This window comes from Odocoileus virginianus, chromosome 26 (genome assembly GCF_023699985.2).
Source record: "Odocoileus virginianus isolate 20LAN1187 ecotype Illinois chromosome 26, Ovbor_1.2, whole genome shotgun sequence".
Lineage (NCBI taxonomy): Eukaryota > Metazoa > Chordata > Mammalia > Artiodactyla > Cervidae > Odocoileus > Odocoileus virginianus.
In genome coordinates this window covers 40,951,738-40,974,970 of record NC_069699.1, presented here as the reverse complement: position 1 = coordinate 40,974,970, position 23,233 = coordinate 40,951,738, and the positions used below count along the sequence as shown (strand labels likewise).

At 37.9% G+C, this 23,233-nt stretch overlaps 2 protein-coding genes across 13 annotated transcripts in view; one reads left to right on the top strand and one right to left on the bottom strand.

Moving 5' to 3' along the window:
- CCDC66 (coiled-coil domain containing 66) overlaps positions 1–17,564 on the top strand; it is a 127,845-nt gene extending 110,281 nt beyond the window's left edge. For 8 of the 9 annotated variants that reach the window (XM_020887459.2, XM_020887455.2, XM_020887461.2 and 5 more), the window contains 6 exons: positions 185–325; positions 5,473–5,969; positions 6,863–6,903; positions 7,540–7,781; positions 8,040–8,158; positions 9,325–9,454. In XM_020887459.2, coding sequence (XP_020743118.2) covers positions 185–325; positions 5,473–5,969; positions 6,863–6,903; positions 7,540–7,781; positions 8,040–8,158; positions 9,325–9,411 — 1,127 coding nt within the window. In that variant the 3' untranslated portion in view covers positions 9,412–9,454. Of the gene's footprint in view, positions 1–184; positions 326–5,472; positions 5,970–6,862; positions 6,904–7,539; positions 7,782–8,039; positions 8,159–9,324; positions 9,455–16,829 lie in introns of those variants that run through there. The other variant, XM_020887456.2, reaches the window with a different exon arrangement.
- TASOR (transcription activation suppressor) overlaps positions 8,313–23,233 on the bottom strand; it is a 49,657-nt gene continuing 34,736 nt past the window's right edge. The window contains exons 17-24 of one of the 4 annotated variants that reach the window (XM_020887448.2): positions 22,573–22,632; positions 18,052–18,980; positions 15,237–15,359; positions 14,375–14,534; positions 13,860–13,968; positions 12,487–12,665; positions 12,142–12,306; positions 8,313–11,325 (exon numbers count right to left, since the gene is read on the bottom strand). In XM_020887448.2, coding sequence (XP_020743107.2) covers positions 10,793–11,325; positions 12,142–12,306; positions 12,487–12,665; positions 13,860–13,968; positions 14,375–14,534; positions 15,237–15,359; positions 18,052–18,980; positions 22,573–22,632 — 2,258 coding nt within the window. In that variant the 3' untranslated portion in view covers positions 8,313–10,792. Of the gene's footprint in view, positions 11,603–12,141; positions 12,307–12,486; positions 12,666–13,859; positions 13,969–14,374; positions 14,535–15,236; positions 15,360–18,051; positions 18,981–22,572; positions 22,633–23,233 lie in introns of all 4 variants that reach the window. The other 3 variants (XM_020887450.2, XM_020887452.2, XM_020887453.2) reach the window with 3 other exon arrangements.

Genomic DNA, 23,233 nt, shown 5'->3' with positions numbered 1-23,233 from the left:
TACCCATTTGTACAGAGCTGTCCATTAAGTAAGGGATAAAAATGCTGATAACTTTTTATGAGAAACTTTAGGCTAGCCCTTCTAAATTTTTATTGCAGTGTTTACACTACTTGATTAAATTGAAAGTCATTTGTGTATTTACTTGCTGCTATCATTTTATCAGATAACTTATTTCTCTTGCCAGTTGATACCATACAAGTGGAATATAATGCATCTACTAACAATACTGCAAACTCAAGACACGGCTTGGATAAAGTGAGTGGTAAAATGAATACATATATCAACTCTACAACTTCTCCCAGGAAGGACACTGGTGTGCAGACAGGTATTGGTTGATAAAATTGTGATTTGGCTTAAAATTTACTTAAAATCACAATTGAAATTAAGTTAAATTAATTTAAAGTTTAAAATTTAAAGGAATTAAAGGTTTTCAAGTAAGAGTTAGAAAATGAAGGTATTTCTTGGTTTTTAATTTCGCTATAGCAGCTTTATAAAGATATAATTTACATAGCATTAAATTAACCCATTTAAAGGATACAGTTCAGTGTTTTTTAAAGGATACAATTCAGTTTTTATATTCAGAGTTGTACAGCCACCACCATAGTTATTTTTTAGAACATTTTTACCACTCCAGAAAGAAACCCTGTACCCATCAACAGTCCTTCTCCATTTCCTCCTTCCTCTCTATTCCTGGGCAACCACCAGACTACTTTCTGTCTCTCTAGATTTGTCTATTCTGGACATTCCATATGATTGAAATCTTTTCTGTCTGGATTCTTTCACTTAGCATGTTTTAAGGTTCATCTGTATTGTAACATATGACAGTAAGTGCTTCATTCTTTTTATCACTGAACAGTTTTCCATTTTATGCATATACCACCATATTTTGTTTTTATTCCTTCATCAGTTGACATTTGCTTCCACTTTTTGGCTATTAGAAATGCGCTGCTGTGAGCCTTATGGTACAAAATTTTGTGTAGACATAAATTTTTGGTCTCTTGGGGGAAAAGAGTAGCATTGCAAAGTCATAGAGTAACTGTATGTTTAAGGTTTTGAAGAATTACTAAACTATCTTCCAGAGCAACCATACCATTTTACATTTCCACCAGTGATGTATGAAGGTTCCGATTTCTTTATATCCTCGCTGGTACTAATTCTCTTGGTTGTGAAGTGCTCTCTCATCATGACTGCTGACATTAAGCATCTTTTCCTGTGCTGCTTTTAAATTTTTACATAAGTAAGTAATACTCATGTTGGGTGTCACTTTCATAGGCTTACTAGGAATCCTTTCGGCTCTCCTCCTATATGTCCAGGAAATTTCTTTTTTAAAGTACTTTAAAAAAAAATAACTTCCAGTAACTTTTTATCTTGTTCTAAAATGTAGAATTGAGGTATAACTGACACATAACATTAGTTTCGGGTGTATACCATAATGTTTATACTGTCAGTAGCACAGACTGGGGCTCCAAACGAGTGTAAAGCTCTTTTCTGGGCGATAGCCGCAGGCTGCAGTGAGGCAGAGGAAGCTGTGAGATGGGAGAAACTCAGCAGGACTCTGGGCGAGTGCAGACCTGAGGCCTGCCCCTGGACCGTTCTCATGCAAGGGCGAGAGTGTGTGTGTTTCAGTTTTGTTTGTCCAGTGCTCTGTGGTCAGTAACCTGCCAGTAATCCTCTCTTCAGTTATTTTAGTCTCATGAGACCTGGAACACAAGCCCCATTGGTTACAGTCCTGTGGGAACTGCAAGCAGAAGCCCTTGGCCACGAGAACACGGTGTTGTAGAGGTGTCCCCTGGTGGCACCTGCAGAACTTGGGACACCATCCAAGCGTATAAACTTCTTGGGAAACACTGCCTTGCTGGCATAAGGCAAAGGAAAAATGTAAAGATTTTATCTAACGACCTCCTTTCCCTGAGAGCTTGTCCATAGGCCCCTCGATGTGTGCCAAACTCAAGCCTTTCCTTCAGGCTGAACCTTTTGGAAAAGCAAATAGGAATCTTTTTCAGAAAGACTGAGGGTTTGTTTCAGCCTGCTGTTTATGCAGTGTCCTTGGGGTTGATACTCTGTCAAGAGCTATTTCTCTGATTGCTACAGTTTCACGGGACCCTGGCCTCCAGAGCCAGTCTGTCAGGGGGCAGCCACTGGGCAACAGGTGCAGAAACCAGGGCCGCAGGTGCTCGGGGGAGTTCCCTGCCAGGAGATACTGGCTCTCTGACCTGGGGTCAAGGGAGAGGGTGAAGATGGCATGCACCAGTTGGACAAGGGGGAGGGAGAGTGCTGAGATGCCCCCACCACTCCCCTCGAAGCTTGGGAGTGTGATAGGGCAGGGGCGGCAAGGTGGAAATAACAGGTCTAGTGTTGTTGTTTTTCAATTAAAAGGTGATGCCCGCCAGCCTCTTTCCACACTCTCACTGTGAGAGTATTCCAGCAAGCCCGCAGATGTGTTAAGTTACATGCCTACCCCTTGGGCCAACGCTTCAACTGATTTTTTTTTTTTAACCTAATTTTAAATGAGCTTCCTTCATACCTGCGTGTTATCCGCTGCCTCTGCCCTGGGCCCAGGGGTAGGTGACCCTTGAGGAGCTGTTTCTCCCTTCTGCTTTAGCTTTGAGTCTAGTTTTGGTTTTCATGTTAGATGTTTTGGGGCATTATCTATTCTGTGCAGATCTTAAAAGTGGGGGTGCTCAATGTGGGGTTCAGACCCTTTGTTTCTTGGAGGAAAGCTCTTGAGTTTTGAGTTCCCTCCCAATTGTGGGTTGTAGCACACGGGAAGGGTTTATAGCTTGATTGCAGCTCAGCCTTTCTCACCTGCTTTGATGGTGGGGCTCACTTGCCCAGTGTGTAGGGGTCGCCTAGCCAGTTTTTTAGGTTTTTTTTTTTCTTTTAAGAGGAAATTGTTCCATATGTATGTGTAGGTTCAGTGTGTCCATTGGAGGTGAGTTCAGTATCTTCATAGGTCACCACCTTGAACTAGAGCCCTTCACTTTTTAAATGAATTACCAGTGGACCCTGCTATCAGTTATTTGTGGTCTCGGTAACTTAGACAAAAAACAGCTTGACTTGCCATTAAGTAGGGGATAATATTCCTCTGGAAATAGGAGTTGGCTGGTACTGTCTTACAGAAATCCATTCTCTACATAACCCTATTTTCTGCCAGTTAATCTTAGATCTTACTTCAGTATAACACGAGATTACCCACATCCTATAACAGGAAAGTAGAAGGGAATTTGAAAAAGGAAGAGAGGGTTAAAGCAGTCTCCTTAGTTATCTGAAATCATTCGGCTCATGAGCCCTTGGTCTTTTTTTTTTATAGTTAGCTCTTAGTGTGAAGAATCTGGTTTGGTCCCTTCTCTTTGTCCAGAGTAATAACAAAGTTATATAAATCCTACACATCAATTAAAGTCTTAAGTTTTTAAGACCGTGAAATTATGTATATTATCACTGGGAATGTAACCCATCAGGGTCCTCAAATATCAGTAATTAAAGATGACTTATTTAGAAAGGGATTGTTTTCAAGGGAGTGGATGTGAGGGAGTGCAACAGTAATGCTTTAACTGGTGCCAGTAGCAACTGGAGTGTTATTGGAATCTAGAAGACAAGTGTTGGATAGAGGTAACTTTGAGGGGAACTGTGACCTTTGGGAAAGGTAGTCAGCCTGAGGTTAGCTCATAGGGACTGAGACAGTGGAATAAATACCCTGAATTCAGTCTTTTCCCTTCCTGTAATCTGCATATGAACACTCTTGATAAAATCAGAAACCCAAGGATCCAGAAAACCACTGATAAGGTTCTTACCAATCGCCCTGAGAGCAGAGGAGAGAAGGGTGTAAATGGGTCTAAAGTGGCAAACAATACCCAGTAGGAGAGTGATGTGGGCTGGGCAGCCTTACTGGTAGGAATTAGTCCTGGGCAGCTCTAGCCTGGAATAACACATTTAGCTTAGTAAGTGGACTTTTTTTTTTTTCTAATGGGAAATCCAGACCTCCTTTGCTTAGCTACTTGTGAATTTAAAATTTCAATCACATGTGGAAAAATAGCCTTTGTGAGTTTGAGGCTACCCGCTGTTGTGACAGTAGATCATAAGTTGTAGGGAATCTCAGATGCCTTTTTTCCCAGTGGTGAACTTCTCTTGTTTTCAAAAAGGGAAAAGTGAAAGGTTATATGCATTCAGGGATAGTCTGCTGGCACAGCATGATGGTACATGAGACAGTCAAAAAATACATGAAATGCACTATCAGTAGCAATCAACATTTCCCTAAAAATTATAATCTTGCATTTCTAAGTGAAAACCAGGATAATTCTGTTTGGAAGTTTGGTGTAAAAAATGATCTCTATTATGTGATGCTAAGAATGAATCATCTGAGATTCTGATACGTGCTATAGCTTGAATGACCCTTGAAGGCCTTATGCTGAGTGAAATAAGCTGGAGTTGAGGGGAGGGGGCAGTTGTGCAGGGAGGCACAAATATTGGTACAAGGAATCTAGGGTTGGAGTAGAGTGGCGGTTGCTGGGGTTTGGGACGGGGGTGGAACGGGGAGTTACTGCAGTGGGCGCAGGGTGTCTGTGGGAGCTGCTGGTAGGTCTGGACTTGTGTGGCCTCATCAGTGTGCTCGATACCACTGAACTGTGCACTTAAAAAGGGTTTAATGAAAGATTCAGGGAAATCAGAACACTTGTGCCTTATTGGTGGGAATGTAAAATGGTGCAGCTGCTATGGCAAACTGCAGCACTGCCTCAGAAAATCTAAAATACAATTATGGTATTGGTTCAGCAGTCCCATTTATGGGTGTATACCCAAAACAACTACAAAAAGTGAGGTCTTGAATAGCCAAAGGCAGAGGCAAGGCAGCACAGGTGTCCCCTGACAGATGAATGAATAAAAGTGTGGTATACACACAATGGAATGTTATGGGGTATGTGTCTACAGACACACACACAATGGCGTGTTGTATTACTCACAGTGACAAAAGGGAGGAAATTCTGACATATGTTACAGCTTGGGTGATCCTTGAGGACATTATGCTAACTGAAACAAGTCACAAAAAGACAAATACCTTAGATTCTACTTGTGTTTATAGTGGTCAGAATCATACAAGGTAGGAAGGTGGTTGCCGCCAGGTGGCAGGAAGGGGGAAGGAGTTGTTTAGTGGGTATAGAGGTTTTTTTTATTGGAATATGATTGCTTCACAATGTTGCACTAGTCCCTGCTGAACAACAAGGTGAAGGGGCCATGTGCATGTAGGTATCCCCTCCCTCTTGGGCCTCCTTCCCGCCTCCCCCATCCCACTCCTCTGGGTCAGTACACAACACTGAGCTGAACTCCCTGCTTTACAACAACTTTAGAATTTATTTTCAAAACAGAGTTTTTGAGGGCAGTTTTAATACCTCTGAAAAATGGTTAAGATGGGTAAGTTTTGTATTATGTATATTTTATCCCAATTTGAAGAAAAATTAATCACCTGAAACTTTTTTTTAGATGACTTAAATATAGGAGTATTTACCAATACAGAATCACACTGTGGATCGATAGCAGAGAGGGAAATTATAAATTGTTCATCTCCTGAGATTGCTGCAGAATTTAATGAAGAGTTTAACACTAAGAATAACAAGCAAGAACTAGTAAATCAGATTAAAGGAGCCAACTTAGAAAAAGAAAACAGTTGGTATAATGACCAGTGTAATCAGATCACAAGAACAGAGAAGCAAACAAAACATATGAAGAAATGTCCTAAAAGGCCTGACTGGAACATAAGTAAGCCACTGAGAAGGTATATTCCAGCATCAGAAAAGTACCCTAAACAACTTCAAAAGCTGAGAGAAGAAAAAAAGGTAAGAAGGCAGATGGAACTGCTTCATCTGATTGAAAGAAATAATTCTGGACAAATCTCTCAAAATAGAGGCACTTCACCAGAAGTTCTTCATTCATCTCATCAAGAAACTGAGCCAAGTTTCAGGCGGCAGCTAGTCAGAAAGGTAAAGCTGTTCTGTCTAAAAAATATTTTTTAAAATGCATTGAGGTTTTTAGAATGAGACTACAGTTCCTCACATGCATGTTTTGACATGGCTTTTCTAGGTTTGAATGAGTTCTAGAAATTTGCTTTAGTTTACACCAGGGGTCAGCAAACCATGGCCCACAGGAAAAACACTCTATGTGCAAAAGCAGGCTGCAGATGTAGTGAGTGCCGCCTGCTGTTGCACATGCAGTATTTCAGGAACACATCTGTGCTCATCTTTTGTCTGTGGCCAACTTCGTGCTGCAAGAAGAGTTTTATTAGAGTAATTGCAGCAGACAGCACATGGCTCACAAAGCTGCGTTTACTATCTGTTCTTTACAGAAAAAAATTTACACTTAAACCCTGTATAGATTAATAGTATTCTTCATTCAAATATTCATTCAAAATGCTTGTTTTTAGTCTGTACATATAGAGCTTCCCAGGTGGCTCAGTGGTAAAGAATCTGCCTGCCAATGCAGGAGACCTGGGTTTGATCCCTGGAGTGGGAAGACTCCCTGAAGGGAATGGCAGCCCACTCCAGTATTCTTGCCTGGGAAATCCCACGGACAGAGGAGCCTGGCGGGCTAAGTCCAGGAGGTTGCGAAAGAATTGGACACAAAGACTAAAACAACCAGTGACAGTGAATATTTGAACCAACACTCTTGAGAGAGAAATAAAGCCGTATAGACAGAGGGTAAGGTCAGGAATGACTGGTTTGGTTTCTCTGAGAAATACCTAGCCTATTACCTAGTATCTGTTGCTCAAATCATTGTTTGAGAAACATTTTAACAAGTTAACCACTACAATTATTTGTGGGGATATATGGAAATGCTGTTGCTTACCCCTTTCTACATTCATCTGTCCATCATACAGGAAGAAGAGCCTCTGAGAACTAATTGTTTTAGCAGGGAAAGGTATGTTATGGTTTTCATTGCTACTTCGTGCTTCCCATGTGATATAAAGGTCAGCCTAAGCAGGAATGTGACATTTTCTGTTAGCTCCAGATTTAAACAGTTTTGATTTTCCAGATGTCAACAGTGGAATAGACATTGTCCTTGGATTGAGGGGAGGAAAATGACTGGTTAGCAATGAGAGATTAACCAACGGGAAATTTAGAATCGTTAGCTCATACACAAAAGCAGAGAATAAAAATCTGTCTGGTTTAGAGTTGTCTCTGAATGTGGCTCTAATAGGAATTTTACTTCAGGTGGTAAAAGTTGTATTATGAACATTAGACTCAAATTAGGTAGCATTGATCCTCAGAAGCTAGTAAAATTTAAGCTTTCTCCCTGTTCTAGACTGTGTCTGTATATGTATATCCTCAGCTAGTAATAGTAACTCCCAAATTAATCCCATTTTATTGGCCTATTTTAGGAAAAATTATCAGAAAATTGAAGCCTTTTATACATGGTGTTCCATAAGATGTTATAAGTACATTTAGAATAAACTGAAATGTGATTGAAGAGTAGAAAATGCTTAATCTAAAATAAAAGACGCAAGTGTTGATTAATGCTTCTTAAGTCCTTTATTGTGCTTTTGGGAAAATACAGGTCTCAGTCGCCACCAGTTCTGGCAGTGAAAAGCAGAATGCAACAAACTCAGACACTGAAAAATAGTAATTATGAAAAAAAGAATCTGATCTCAGGACATAGTCACACAGAATTACCACCTGGGATTTCTGATACATTTCATTTTATTCCATATGTTCGAACCAACGAGGTTTATTACCTGGACCCAGAGGCCCCATTGTCTAGGCCTGTAACCCAGGATGCTCAGTACCAAAATGCACATGGTAAGTAAATGTATCCCCACCCTGAATTCAAAATCCAAATTAGTATATGAGTAATACTAATAAGCTTTACCCCAGGAGGGGTAGGATTTCGCTCTTTTGGAGTGAACTATAAAATTTTGTATTGAATATGTATTAAGTTTTACTTGGTGCTTTCCTAGGATATAAATTAATGAACCCCTAGAAAATTATAGCATTGGGCTATTTCATAGTATCAGAAATGTATTTGATTTTTGTCATTTACATCCTGTCTCACCTCAGACCAAGAAGAAGAGCTGTTTGCCTCTGACCATCTCAGGGACCCACTTCTCAGTCCCAACTTGGGGAAAAACAGGGATCGACAAGCCGCCATCCTTAAGGGACTGGCGGACCTGAGACAGGTATGAGCCTCCCGCTGGTGCAGGCGCGACTCACTCTGGGGGAGGGCGCTGTTAGAACGGCTAAGCAGGCACTGAAGCCGAGCTGGTTACAAGACTTTTTGATTTGATTGGCATTGCCAAAGAGTATTTCTTCCCAGCATGAAATCATGAGACGTGAGTATTAAAACAATTTTATTGAATGAAAATGCATACATTTGAAATGGCAAAGCATGATCAATAAGGCCCTAAAACCAAAGGCAGAAAATAAGTACAGTTGTGGTTTCTTAGTAATGCAGTTCACAATTTCTTAAAATGAATGTGTTGGCTGTGTTTAGAACAGAACATTGACACAAGACCCCAACAGCACTATATACTCAGTGTGAAATTACATGTATTATCTCACCAGACTTTCTCCTTGCTGAGGTTAAAAATCCAATATTTAAGTCTATAACTTTTCTCTATCAGGTAGCCTTGAAGAAACACCTGTTGCTGTGCTTTAATGACTTACAAAACTGCTTTTGCAGTTAGTTTTGATTCACAGTATAGTTTTTTCCCAAATAAACTGTAGTTTTAGGAGTACCTTTTCCATGTCCAGTCATTTACAGATGCCTCCTGTATTTTAAGTTGTTGATTCAAGTGTTAACAATTTTTTTTTCTATAAAGCTAGAAAATCACCCCCATTAATACAGGATTATCAAGACTCCTTTAGCCTTTTTACACGTTAGCATTAGTTACACCTGGATTGAGTTTTGTAACTCAAGCTCGGTAATTCACACAGATTTTACTAACATTACCTTTGGAAATGACAAGCATACTCTAGCTTAGAAAAAAAGTTCTAATATACATATACGTTCACCTCTATAGTGACCATGTCTTATTTCAGCAGGGCCCTGTGCCAGCCACTAAGGTTAATGCAGTCAACATATACACTGGATGTTAAGGGAGACTCATGGTCTTTTTAAGACATTTGAGGAAAAGGTAAGGGGGTGGCATCTCTTTAAGGAAAGCCATCTCTATTGGTTTTATGCTAAAAATATGAAGACAGTCTTACAAATCTATAATAGCTATATATATAGTAAGTACAGTATCCAAGTGAGAAAGTCTGGTGTAAAAATTGAAAACATGTTTTCAAAGTAAATATAAATTGGATTAATTTGCACTTTACTAACAAATCAATGTGATTTCAGGGCCTTCTCCAGAAGCAAAGGGAGTTGGAAACTAATCTCATGCCTTTAGCTGCAAATCAAGAAGAGAATTTTAGTTCTTTGTTTTAAATGTAGAAAATTAAACCCTTCATTTGTGTTCCAAATTATAAAATGTGGTTGTTGCTTAACTGTGTTTTTACAAGTAGCCTAGATTTATTTTTTAAATGCTTATTTAAAACTTGTACATTATGTAGAAAAATGCTGTGTATATATTTTATGTATTTAAAACAATAAAACAGTTTCATAAAAGCTTAGTTAAAAAAAAGTTACCTGCTCTGTCACAATGTGGGTATTTATCTACTTACCTTAACACAGCCTGGAGTTTACAGATAATGTTCTTCCACACTTTACATGTAGGCTTACTAATTGAAACACCACTTATCTATTTATTATATTCTATAAAAAGAGTTTGAAAATAGGACCTAAAGTTCTTTTAGTGGCCAAAGGAAGGTCTGATGTCCCAACATTACTAAAACAGCCCAGATTCAGCTTAGGCTTATGAGGAAGGTTTTTTTAAGTCCTTTCATGACTTTTATTGTAGAACCTACAGTTTTCAAAAACAGTTACAAGTTTGTATTAGTAATGAAGAAGCATTTTTTTTAATGAATACATGTGGATTGAAAATTTTTATCTCCACCATGTACTTTGGTGCAGCACTTAAGTGCTTACTTACCACCTGAAAAATATACATACATTTTTTTCCTAACAATTTAAAAACCTGTAGCAAAGTTGGTTTCAAACTGTTAATAAACTGCCTGTAATAAACAGAAACCTATCTTTTGAAATATGAAACTGAATTTGGTTAAGTCTAAGGACCACATAAGCACTGAAAAAAATAAAAGCTTGACCAAAATTTTAGTAACAGGCAAAATTACATGGTTAAGTCTAAAGATAAAAATTAATGCTGCCTGGTATTAAGTCCTAAGTACATAGTTTTGTAACCTAAATGAAACTGCTTTGTTCGATAAATCCTGAGGTATTGAGCCAAAATCCTGTAAATATTTATTAACATCACTGGCTTATACCTGTGTAAAAACACTGTACAAAAGCTTAAATAAATACAATAGTTGATACATCATTTCAGCAAAAGTATTTGGGATAATCTGACATTAGAGAAAGGAAAAAAAGCCACTACTGTGCACTATCCTTTTGCAAATATCCTAGTTTTATATATAAAACAAGCTTCAATTTGAAGCCAAAGTACAGATGACATATAAAGTGTAAAACTTAGAAGTGCCAACATGAGATAATTCAAGTACAATATATGTTAAAAATATATATATTTATTTCAATTTTCTGAGGCTTCAACTGTTACAGGCCATCATGATTTAAATAAGGGGGGAAAAAAACATAAGAAAAGAAACCTTTTGTTTAGAGAAAGAAATATAAATTGTTAATTCACTTTTAAGAAACAGAAAAAGTCCAAAACAACCTATTAAAAGTACTATAATTATTTCTGTTTTGAAAACGGCCTGCAAGAATCAATTTTCCACCAACTTAATGGAGATGGAGAGCTCTCTCTATCCAAGCTTTGAGTATAAGCAGATAAAAAGTCATTTTCACTTTCTTGAGTCTGACTTGATGAAAGGGCATATGGTGTGCCCAAAAATGTCTGATGAGTGAGAACATTAAAATGACTAAACTGATGGGACATATTTAATCGACTGTGATAAACCTGCAAGTTGCTATATGAATCTTGTTCAGCTGAATTACTGTTCTCTCCTTCAGAGCATACTCTATCAATAGAAGCTCTCTCTGCAGAATCAATTTGATAAGTCTCATCTTCTAATAAACTTTTTTGCAAGTCAAGAGACGATTGCAACTCAATTTGAATATTCTTTTTTTGATCTGTTCCACGTGATCCTTTGGTCTCTTTCTCCAATATTTCTGAATGAAAATTGCTGCATACTTCTATTTGTGAGATTTCATCCCCTGAATCCAGAGACATATCCTCTTCATCCTTTTCATCGTTTTCTAAAAGAGCTACATTTAAAAAACAAAAAGTCCTCCTCTATTGAAATACACAATTTGTTTAAGTTTTAAAATTATACACTACTCACACAATATAATGCGTCAGGGTCTGCAAGTCCACAATCCCTTAAAGCTTGGTCTTCTGCCACAAGTTCACTTAGTCACAACACTCACACTAGGTGTGAATGTCCAGATAATCCGATGCTAAAAGCTTCTGCGAAATGTGTTCACGTTTAATGTTGGGAAATCCCAACTCCCAGCTCCAAAGGGGTTAATGTCAAAACAGCATCTAAAGTCATACGGTAATTCAGTATTTGACAAGACAAATATAAAATAAAAATTCTGACATCTAGCTTCACTGGATTACTACTAAATAAACTGGTTAGCTCTATCAAATGTTCGATCATCTCTGCTTTTCCTCGAAAACAAAAAGTACATCTTTCATTTTACATAAAACCTGGAACCAAAGCAGAGGCCATCTCACAAAAGACTAAAGCTATGGATATCTCTACTACTTTATCATTAAACTGCTTTAAATCACAACAGAAGCCAATAATACTTACATTACCTCCAAAGAAAATGCTTACTCTATATAAGTATAGTATGCAGTCTACCATTAACTCTTTAACAGCTTACATGGACTACAGTATAGTAAATGACATTTTTGTATATTCTAAGTAAAAGAATGATAAATGCCTTGAAACACTCCCCCTGAAGCTGTTTACACTGAGGTGAGCAGTTTCAAATAAGTTTTCATTATCTGAAATCAAAGCAAAGCCATTCTTTTTCTGTCTACCTTAAAGAAAATGAAAACTACTGAAAAGTTACCTGACTGTGACTCAAGGTTCTCATTAGCACCAAGCAATGGAAGGTTTTCTTCTGTGATTGAGTTGTGATAGCCCACAAGGTTTTTAAAGTTTTGCATGAAGTCTTCAGCAGTTGCAACCACTATTCCATTATCAGTATAACTAGAAATCATCTTGATACTCTTTTCTAATTTGGGGGGAAAAAATGTTGAATATAAAAAACACTTGAAAATATAAAATTATACTGCCTGCCCACAGCCCTCAAAAAAACCTTTCCTCCACATTTTCAGAAACACCCCCACACAGTGCCACAAAATCCTTTCGCCCACATTCCTGTATTCATAGTAGAAAAGAGCATTTGCTTTACCTGTTAAAAAGACTATGTGCCGGTGCTGTATGTTCTGAGCCTGAAGTCTGATAAGGCAATCCAATTCTGGAGCATTTCGAGTTTGTGAATCACAATTGTGGTATGACAAAATTTCAACCAGATGTTTCTTCTGATAGACATTCAGTAGCGTCAACAGACTTAGAGCTTTAGCATTCAATCTGTGAAATTAAGTAGTTCAGTATCTGGATCTGCATCTCTAAAATTTAGTATGGATGTTTTCGCTTGAAATTAACAGCATAATTTCTCAATAGAGGCAACTGATCACAACCACACTGCGTAGCTCACTGCCTGATGTATGGGTGCTTCTGAGTAGAGGAAGAGTAGAAACTCTGCAACCCCATGGTTAAGGGCTTTCTCTGGGTCCGAAGCCTGAGGACCAGTTACTCAGTTCAGACAAAAATCTCAACTTACTAAATAAATTACACTTCTCTTCAGCTTCACTAATATAGAAATGCAATCAAAGGCATAAAAGGACAAAGTATATAAATCTCCCTTCAAAAAGAACATGGCTCTACGCTATCTCTAACCCCAGACACAAGGCAACCTGTGGAAGAAACTATTGGCTCTTGTGAGGAAGATGAGGGTACTAACTTGAACAGGTTATACCTTTGGTCCTCAGTGTTGGTATCTGTTACAAAAGACTTGCCCAATGCCTACTTCACATGATTTGATGTTTTTAAAAAATCAAATACAATGAAAATTAATTTAAAATTATTTAGGCCTGAATTTCCCTAATTGTGTGCCATGGAATTTCAATAGGTACAAGAAGAAGAAAAAAGTTTTGTGGCCTATGTTTTGGAAATGCTGACTGACAGAATGTTACATAGTATCCTTAACTACAGTTTCTCAGATCCTTAACTCTGTAAATAAGTACCTTATATGGACTCTAGCAATCATCTGATTACAACAATCATTTGCAGAGCCTCTCAAGGGACTAGTTTACTATTCCAAGAATCACTTTCAGAAGTGACTTCTGGACATGTTAGAAATCACTTATTTACACAAATTAATGAACTAATCATAGAACCCCTTATCATGTCAAAATTAATCCTTGTCTCATGTGTAGTGTTATTAGATTAACTGAGAGAGGACCTGATCTAGTTGGCATATATACGGTTCCATAAGAAGAAGAATGCTGATTATCTCATTTTATAATTCTAAACCCAAACGGCAAAGGTCATATACCTAACTACAACTTTGGCAAACCTCTACATAAACAAGAATACCATTTTGGCTGGCAAAAGATACCTATGAAAACTGAGCAGCATCTATCATCTGTAAACATAGAGAACAAAATCCTGTGAACAAAATGTTAAAATCAATAACCAATACAGTTATTTTTCAAACCTTACCTGCCCAGTTCCTTTAGCTTTTTCTGAAATTTACAGTGGACTTTCCATTGCCATTTTCCTTCTGGAGTACTAAGTTCTTCGAGGAATGTCAAAAAATTTTTAAGGTTCTCTGTTAGAGATAATGAAGTTTGTTTTAAATTCAGTAAATAAGTCACTCCACAACTGAATTATGGAAGACATGTCTGCTGATACTATGTAGTATTTTCTTTTATCCTCCCTCTAAGGGAGATAGATCTAGCTCTCTCTCTAATAACATCTACACACAAAAAAACAAGTTAACAAAAATCAAAAGTAATCTAAGTAGGTGCAGAGAGCCCTGCTTCATGCCAGATTTAGTGGAAGTTAATTCATAGAGTAAAAGAACGGCAAACAAATCTGTAGTGATAAACATTCCAAAAAATGATGGAAATTACCTGTGACTGGCAAAACGAACAATACATGAGAAAAGTACGAGTGAGTCACTTGTGAGAAAAACCCAAAGACAGAAGTTACATGCTTAAGAGAATGTATCTTACCAATTGTGATTACTTCTGGATTTAAAATGGATTCATCAGAAACAATAAAACCTCCAGATACAAATAATTCATTGTATGTATGATTTTTAACATCATCCAGACTATCAACACCAGCAAAACTAACACAAGGGAGCTTCTTTAACATCACCAAACGAGGTACCTATTTAAATACGAAAATAAAAATAGAAATAAGGATAGACTAAAGTGTGAAATATACAAGAAACATACTGTGGCTCACCTGTACTAGTTAGTGTGTTGCCTCTGAGAGGTCAAATGCAAAAATATTTACATTTTTTCCAAATATACAAACTGACATGTACTGGGCATCTATGCTGACAGAACACTCTAAGGAAGAGGCACTTATAACAGACCTAGAAATTCATCATTCAGAAAGATGAATGCTAACTTGTCCTGCTCTGTGAGTACTGAGAATTCAAATGAGGCAAGAGCCTGGAACAGTCACAAAAGACTTCAGAGAGCAGTGGTACCTGACACAGGCTCCTGAGACTAGATGGGGCACCCCCAAACCCAAGGGACAGGGGGCTGGTTTGGCAAAGAGGGGGTATGTATGAATGAAGGTGGTAATAACAGAGTCAGCAGACCCAGTGGCATTCAATGAGCCAATGTTCTTACTCTTGACTAAGTGATGGGAAGATAATGTGATGATATGCCACAATTTAAAATTTTCCAGAGGTACAAATAGGAATCCCACAAGTCAATTCACAGAGCATAGTGCAGGTCCTAGATGTCCTAACCTCGAAGTTTTATCTCCTTTAAAACTTAGCAATACTTTACAGCTTCAGTCTCAAAGATAGTAGAGATTTTTTACAACCAAAGTAAGGAATTCAGTGTAACAGTCTACCTTGTGAATGAATCCTGCAATGTCTTCATTTTGAATAATAATCAATAGTTTATCTAATTTTGATCTTCGTTCCAAAAACTGTTCTGGGTGACACTCTGTATTGCCTAATTTGATAAGATACTCCTGTTGAAAAGAAAAGAAAAACTAAATCAACATTTGAAACTCTTCTTGCAAACATCCATTTAACGCCAGAAATGCAAGATAAACTGGTTATATTTAACTACTGCTAGACTATGATTAATGATGAACTTTACACCAGGGACCTCAGAGATCAAGGCCACTCTTAGAGAAGACTGAAGCTCAGAGCTTTCACGGTCACAATCTCAGCATTACAAATCCTATGCAGTCAAGGCCAAGTAAATGCCAGCTGGGGTAACAGAACAGAATGGATTAGCCCAGGTTTTTAACTTAGTACTTATTCTGGGCAACCACTCCCTCACTTCCATTTTCCTTTCCTTTAAAGCAGGCCCCTGATTATCTGCAGCAGTTACCAGTATATTCCTCAAAGTTACAAAGCACTTTTCCAACTGCTGAAGCCCATTTAATTCACAACCACCCCAAGATCATTCATACAGAGCTTCACTATGTACAGTGGTACTTACATATTAATTAGCCCTGCCTGTCAAGTCTACACCTTCAAACAAAACAAGACTCTCCCAATAATGCCTCCTACCATGCTGATAACACAGTACTAACAGTCACTACCTTTCAAAGGACACAAGATAGCCAGGCCTGGCACCGTTCTCTTTGCTTGTTGGGGAATCCTGAACCCTGAAGCAAAAGGCAGGATTCTGAAGGTCACATTCCTCATTTCAGACTCAGGAGATTAATTTTCTCATGGTTGACAAACCATAAATCTGAACCAAGCTTGCCCCCACCAGCTTTTACGAGCTGTCTACAGTGTCACGCCCAAAGCGGATGTTTCTGCGCGGCCAAGAAGCATCTTCTGTGTTGTTTTATTTTACTCTAGCCTCTAAAGCCTCTGCAGAGAGCCCAGAGCAGCTTACCATCAAGTTACGAAAAAGGAAATTAGTGTCTAATAGAGCTGCTTGTAATTTTTGGTTTGTTTACATTAAGAAGCTTTAGATGCAAGTTTGTTTTATATAAGAGTATAACTCATAATGCAACAAATCATTTTGATTCCAGAAATATTTAGGAAGTTTAAAATTTTATTCATCAAGTCCTATACTTTAACATTTTGCAAAATTTCCAATGGGTATTAATTAAGAGTTAAATTCTGATCTAATTTCATTTTTAAAATACACATCCTTTTTCTCTCCTACATAAAATAAATAACAGAAATATGATTTACTCTAAGCCATAATGGATCAAAACTACCATTCCTAAGTAAACAAATTTACTCTAAGTGTCTTACAATCTTTAAAACACAGTGGGAGATGGACTTAGCTGAGCACACTGGGAACTGTGCCCAACCCACTCTCATTGAGCTCCACGCCAACGTGCAGTGACGCCCCCAAAGAGGTGGTAACATGTTGCTGGGGGTGAAAAAATGTGGAGAAGCTCAATGCTTAATCATATGGGGCAAAAATGCAACCAAGAAATTCCTGATAAATCCGGTTTCTTCTTCCCAAGAACTACAGGAAATGAGTAAAGGCAACATGCTGAGCACTTGGCTGCCTTCACCTTCCCCTGAGCACATCAAGTCAAGTATGCCAACATCAGAGATCCTCAAACTGACAAAGGCTCAGGGCAATCAAAGCATGGAGTTTCTGATGCACTCTGGGCTGTAAGTAACTTACAGTCCCTTCTGCTTCCTCTAACTAAAAAAGCAGAAGCTCATCATGGTAAGTATGTTGAAAATGAGAGCAGGTATATTTAAAAAACTAAGGCATTCCCTTACTAAGGAAAACTAGGGCTTGCTTCCCTTGTGGCTCAGCTGGTAAAGAATCCGCCTGCACTGCGGGAAACCTGAGTTTGATCCCTGGGTTGGGAAGATCCCCTGGAGAAGGGAAAGACTACCCAATCCAGTGTTCTGGCCTGGAGAATTCCATGGACTATACAGTCCAAGGGGTCGTGAAGAGTCGGACATGACTGAGCAACTTTCACAAAAACAATGACACAAACAAGGCATTCCCTTAAGGAATTAAAATGCTATACAGTTTAGTGAATACTAATTGGCTAACTACTATCACTATTTAATTACTAGTTAACCACTAATATAACTGTCCCATGTGTTATAAATTATATATGTCTCTATGTGTGTGTGTGTGTGTGTGTTTTAAATCAACTGCCTGAAATGCTAGTCCACTCCATAGCTTGAGTACAAAAATTATACCCTGCAATAAAGACTCTTTCATCATTGGGTAAGTTTTTCAGAATCATGTTTTTTGATCAATAAGGGCTATAGGGAACCCTGGCATGCCCAGGACATCAATAAACACCAAAAGATACCATCATTAGGTCATCCCGGACGGTTTTGTTTTTCTATCTGACTGATAAAACCCCATGAGGTACACAGTGACAACTTCATTTCTCTGCATCTCTCCCTCTGTTTTGTTAAAAAACCCAAGAAACATTTAAAATCTTTGAATCAATAATGTAAAGGTATGGCAATATGTATGCAGTTGGTCTTTAAAAGTGAGACTATGCAAAATAAGATTCAAAATTCTAAGATGTTTAGATCACAGGTTCTGAATTTAGTTGAACTTACTAGTCTTTTACTCCACTCTGCATTAAATTATAAAAAATAATATGGTCAGCATTTAAAAAACAAACACAAAAGATCCATTTTATAGAGATCAGACTCAACAACACAAGTTTAGACAGCATTACAATTACCTTCTCATTTAGTTACCTTTATTTCCTTACAAAGCACACTCTCTTCTTCTTCATGAATATAAAATTTCACAGTATTTTTCTGGACATCTTTCATGATTTTAACCAAACTGTTAAAAACTTCAGGCTCTAACTGGCTTATAAAATTTGAAAGAGCTGGCTGGGCAGAAATGTTTACATCACTGGGCGACTTTGCGGTTTCTTTTTCTGGTTCCCGGGTAGCATCACCAGGTACAGTATGATCGGAAGTTGCCACTGGCTCCGCGGCTTGATGTGGCTGGTTCACCTCTACTTCAGTTAAACCCAGAGCTGAGGAGGAATGCTGCTCTTGAGAGCTGGTGTCTTTCAAAGCATCACTACCAAGTAGTTCAAGATGGTGTTTACTGCTGAAGTCGCTTGAGGAAACTGGCACGACATGCCTTCCCAGAGGACTCAGTGCTATCTTAGGACAAGAATCATTAAGACTGACTGGTGGCAAATTCCCACTCTTGGCTGATGCTTTGATAATAATAGTATTTAGTTTCTCATGCAAGCCATCTACAAACTCCTGTACACCAGCTTTGGAAGTCTTAGAATATATGAACTCAGAAAGCCGTTTCATCTTCTCTTGCGTTGAAAAGATAGGTGTGGAAATTCTGCTGACATATGAAACATTCTTTTGCTTCAGAATCTCTTCTATCTTCCTAGAAAAGAGGTTATACTCCCCTAGCACTGTCCTCTCTGTGGCCTCGCTCACTGCAGGCGGCTCTGGCGCCGGCACACACTGCTCCTCCGTCACCACCTGACCTGTCACCGCGTCCTCCTCACTGGGGCCCTGCACTGTGTCTGTAAATGGAGAGGATGGAAACTGGTGATCAGAACTTCTCGGTCTACTTATTACCCGGGGGTCGTTAGGGAAGGCCTCCTGTGGTGGCAGACACACCAGCTGTTCTTCTGGTGATTTCATACCTATACAGGGAGAGTTTACTATTACAAAAGCAATCCAATATTAATGACATCTGAAAATACAAACTCATAAATAAGGGGCGGGGGAGGCCAGGTCAACTATATATTTAGAACAAACTATGTATTGGAAGGTAGAGTAAAAATCTCAAATAATGGTATGACCCTATCCCCTATGCACCCTTCTTATTTTATGGCTGCTTTTTGTATTTCAGTAGCTCAAGTAACAAGTCTGAATGTTACTTTCTTTGATTACTTTTGAAGTTCTCAACCAAGTGCCAATTGAACATCACTATAGATAAGTCACTTGCTTACTTCTGCTTCACTACCTTTTGGTACACCTGACTCTAACAGACATGTTTTAATCAGAATAGTTAGTTGCAACAGCTTGTTCAACCCCTATAATCTTTGCGAAGTAATGCCCACTACTGTGGTTCAGTTCAGTCGCTTAGTCGTGTCCGACCCTTTGCGACCCCATGAATCGCAGCCACTAACTGTGGTAACACCTTCTTAATATGAAAACTTTTGAGTGTAAGGCAACTGAAAGAACATCAAGCTGAAATGCTGTGGGAGTAAGTTGCATTCAGGATCTAAGATAACTAATTTTATCTATTTCCATATTTGCTCTCACATATGGGGTTGTTTACCTATGGGGCTGCATAGTGGATTTGCTACAATGTTAGGGACTTATCAGGGAAAGAAAGGCTCAATAATACAGGAAGAGAACATATTTCATAGCTGCATTAATATTAATGCTTTTTGATAGCACTTTAGTATTTGTATTTTGCTTGGAAATAATTCCAAGAGAAATCAAAATAGCTATTACCCCATTTGAGATGAAGAGATCATTAAGCTAGCTAATGCTAATTGAATTATAACTTTTGATTCTTGACAACTAGCTCAATCCGTAAGAACATAAATCCTAAATTTTTCCCCTCACAAATCCTAAATTCAACCACAGTATGTTTTTGAAACTGCATTTCAAAACAGGTACGCTAAATCTCTCTGTAAAAAACAAGGGGAAAATATGTTTAACAGCAATTTACAGTAGTACTTTATTTCAGTAAAGACAAAGTTTTGTTATTTTTGTCTTCAAGTTCCTATTACATAAGTTTATCAAAAAATTACTAATTTTTCTTAAATCTTAGCCAATATTCCCTAACAGATTGCTACTACAGTATAAAATGTTACCTCTAGATCAGAAAGTCCACACATAGTTTCAGTTTTCAAAACTGCAGTACTTTTAAAATACAGTGGAATCCCTATTAAAGTTTATACCCAGGTATAGCAGTGTAACTTCTGTTCTATATAAAACTCAGTTTTGATTTCCCCCACATTCACAGTTTTGTAAATGCTGAAACAGCTCAGCAGCATTTAGTTTATGACCTTTCTCTACCAACCCCAGTGGTTACCATGAAACACTGCACCGATTAAATACTGCAGAGGCATCTGTCAGCAGGATATGAAGACCATACAGGAGGTCTGTAGGTAAAAGGGAAGGGGAACAAAGTATCTTGTGTACCAGTTAAGAATTAGTACTGTATGAAACTGATAAACCAGAAAAATATTCAAGTTCCATAAACTAATTTAGGAATTCTGAACACATTTCTTACATCTGCAGTATGGCGTTTAGTGGACACATGAAATGTCAGGATGGATACATAAGAAATCTGTAACAAGGAACCCCTTGGTGATCCAGTGGTTAGGACCTGGCCTTCTTACTGCCAGATCAGATACCTCCCTAGTCGGGGAAGTCAAGATCCCACAAGCTGTGCAGTGCAGCAAACAATAAATAAGTCTGTAACTAACGGTGATTGATTGGATGAAACTACATGTGTGGTCTAGGGTTGGAAGACATTTTTTGAAGTATTTTCGTACTTCTTAACATCATGTACCATGTCAAATATCTGAACTATTGAAATAAACATTTTTAATTGCATCCCATAAAACAAACAGTTAGGGAGGACATTTAAAAACTTCTGAAGGAAAAATGAAAGGCTTCTGAATGGTTTATTATTAAAAATACTTGAAATATATTCTCCCAGAGTTTTCTGCTATTCAAGAAGCTTATTCCTGAAGGGCTATGGATAAAGGAAATGTTTTTAAATTGAAATATAACTTAAATTCATTTGGGGAATTTTCCAATTTAGTTTATTAAAAAACTAACCAAATCCTTTTTGAAAATGCAAATGATCACCATCTATTTTGTACAGATTCCCTCATATTTTTATTAAGATCAAAAACTTATTTTAAAAATGTCTTCATAAATGATTTAAAAGAAATACACATCAGTATAACAGTGTGTCTTCTACTATCACTCAAGCATTGTGGCACTTTGGCTTTTAAGTGCAAGGAGAGTAGTAAGTTTGCTAAAGGTAACATTATTGGGATTTTTATACTTTTAACAACAAAATATGAAGATGGTATGCCAAATAAAGACTGCAGATGATGATGGATCATTCTGAGACATAAACAAGATACCTGACTTCTCCCAATAAGAAAGAATTACTGATAGAAGCAAAACACAGATGAGTCGCAGACATAAAGTTGTGTAAAAGGGCCAAAACCAAAAGAGTGTAGGTTCCATCTACCTTAAATTCAAAAGCAGGTCAAACTAAATCTATGCTGAAAGAAGGAACGTTCATGGTTATTGTTTGGGGCAGGGAGAATACTGACTGGGAGGATGCAGAAGAAAGCCTTCTGGGGTACTGAAAATGTTCGACTTATTGATTTGGGTGGTGGTCACCTAAGTGTTTACATATGTAAAAATTCATCACGTTGTAAAGATTTATGCACTTTCCTGTATGTCATATATCTATTCTTCCTACTTTCTGTCCCCCACACCTCCAATTGTCTTTTCGTAGGAGGAGACAAAGATCTTAAGAAAACTATTAACTCAGTCTTTTTCTTTTTTACCCCCAAAGACAGGAATAATCACAAAGATCTACTAAAATTACAGTCACTTAGTTCTTCTTCCAAACAGAATAAACAATACAAGGTTTCTGAAAGAGTAAGATAAAATCAAACAGAAACAAAAAAAAAAATCCAGACCAAATTCCAAGCAAGAAGAGTCTGCCTGTGGCCAGCTGCCAAGGTACTGAACCGAGTTCAGACAAAAGAAACTGTCTTCCAGGCACCTACTATACAACAAGCTAATCAGTAATATCTGTACATGCTTCTCTTACTATCTGTAGAAATTAATTTTACAAATAGAAGAATTCAGTCAAAGAAATATAAGACTAGGAATAATGTACCTAAAAGATACATGGCCTCACCTCCTCATTTTTTTAATTTAAGAGAAACTTGAAGACTGCTTCTGTAGAAGTGGATTAAGAAAAATATTCTGGTCTTTCCAAATTCTTATATCAGACAGAACCTACTGTAGGTGAAAAAAATTTCATCTGTGAATATTCAGTGACTCCCTTGAATACATTTTTATGTAAGAATATTTTCTATAAATGAATGTTTTAAATACAATAGTGTCCAAATTTTCAGTAATTAACAGATTTAAGCCGACAGCCTCCTGACAGATGACCAGAACTGTAGTAGCAATTCTGAAGAAGGGCACATGGAGGAAAAGCAAAGGGAACCTTCTTACCTGCTGTTTGTTTCTCACCATGTTTTCCCAGTTGGTCTTCTGGGCTTCTGGCATTCCCTCCTGAGGGAAAGCATCCATTAGATTTGTACACTCTCTTCAGATACTGGTGACAACCTTTTAAAGCACCTTTCCAATAACCCCAAAGGCTAACAAATCCAAGTATTCCCTTGTGCACATAAATTATCCTGAAGGGTCATTAAGAAATGGGAAGTTGCTTTCTTTCCCCTTCAGGTGATGATGGAATATCAATACCTAGATGTTGTGCCTTCAAATGACTCTGAAACCAACTATGCAGGAGTCCAAGCGAGGAACCTTAGGACAAGCACCTTGTACAGACTACTTCCGTACTCGGTTTGTCCAACTCAAACCGACTTCTCCAGCTGCTGCTCTACTAACGCTTCTGGGCCTGGTGCCCTCTCTAACAAGGTACCAAGTAGATAGAGGTGCTGAAGCCCACAGAAACTCATCAAGCTTTCAGAAATTCTTCAGAGTCCTTAGAGGTCTCAGTAGCTTTTAGGTCATAAGCCAGTCTGCTTTCGAGCAAAAATTGGTTTTTGTTTTCTTTTTAAAGGTTAAATAAAGATCAAGGAATGGAATACATGTGCCCTGGACATATTTCCCCAAATGTTTAGCTAACAAAGATGAATAAGAACTTGGAATA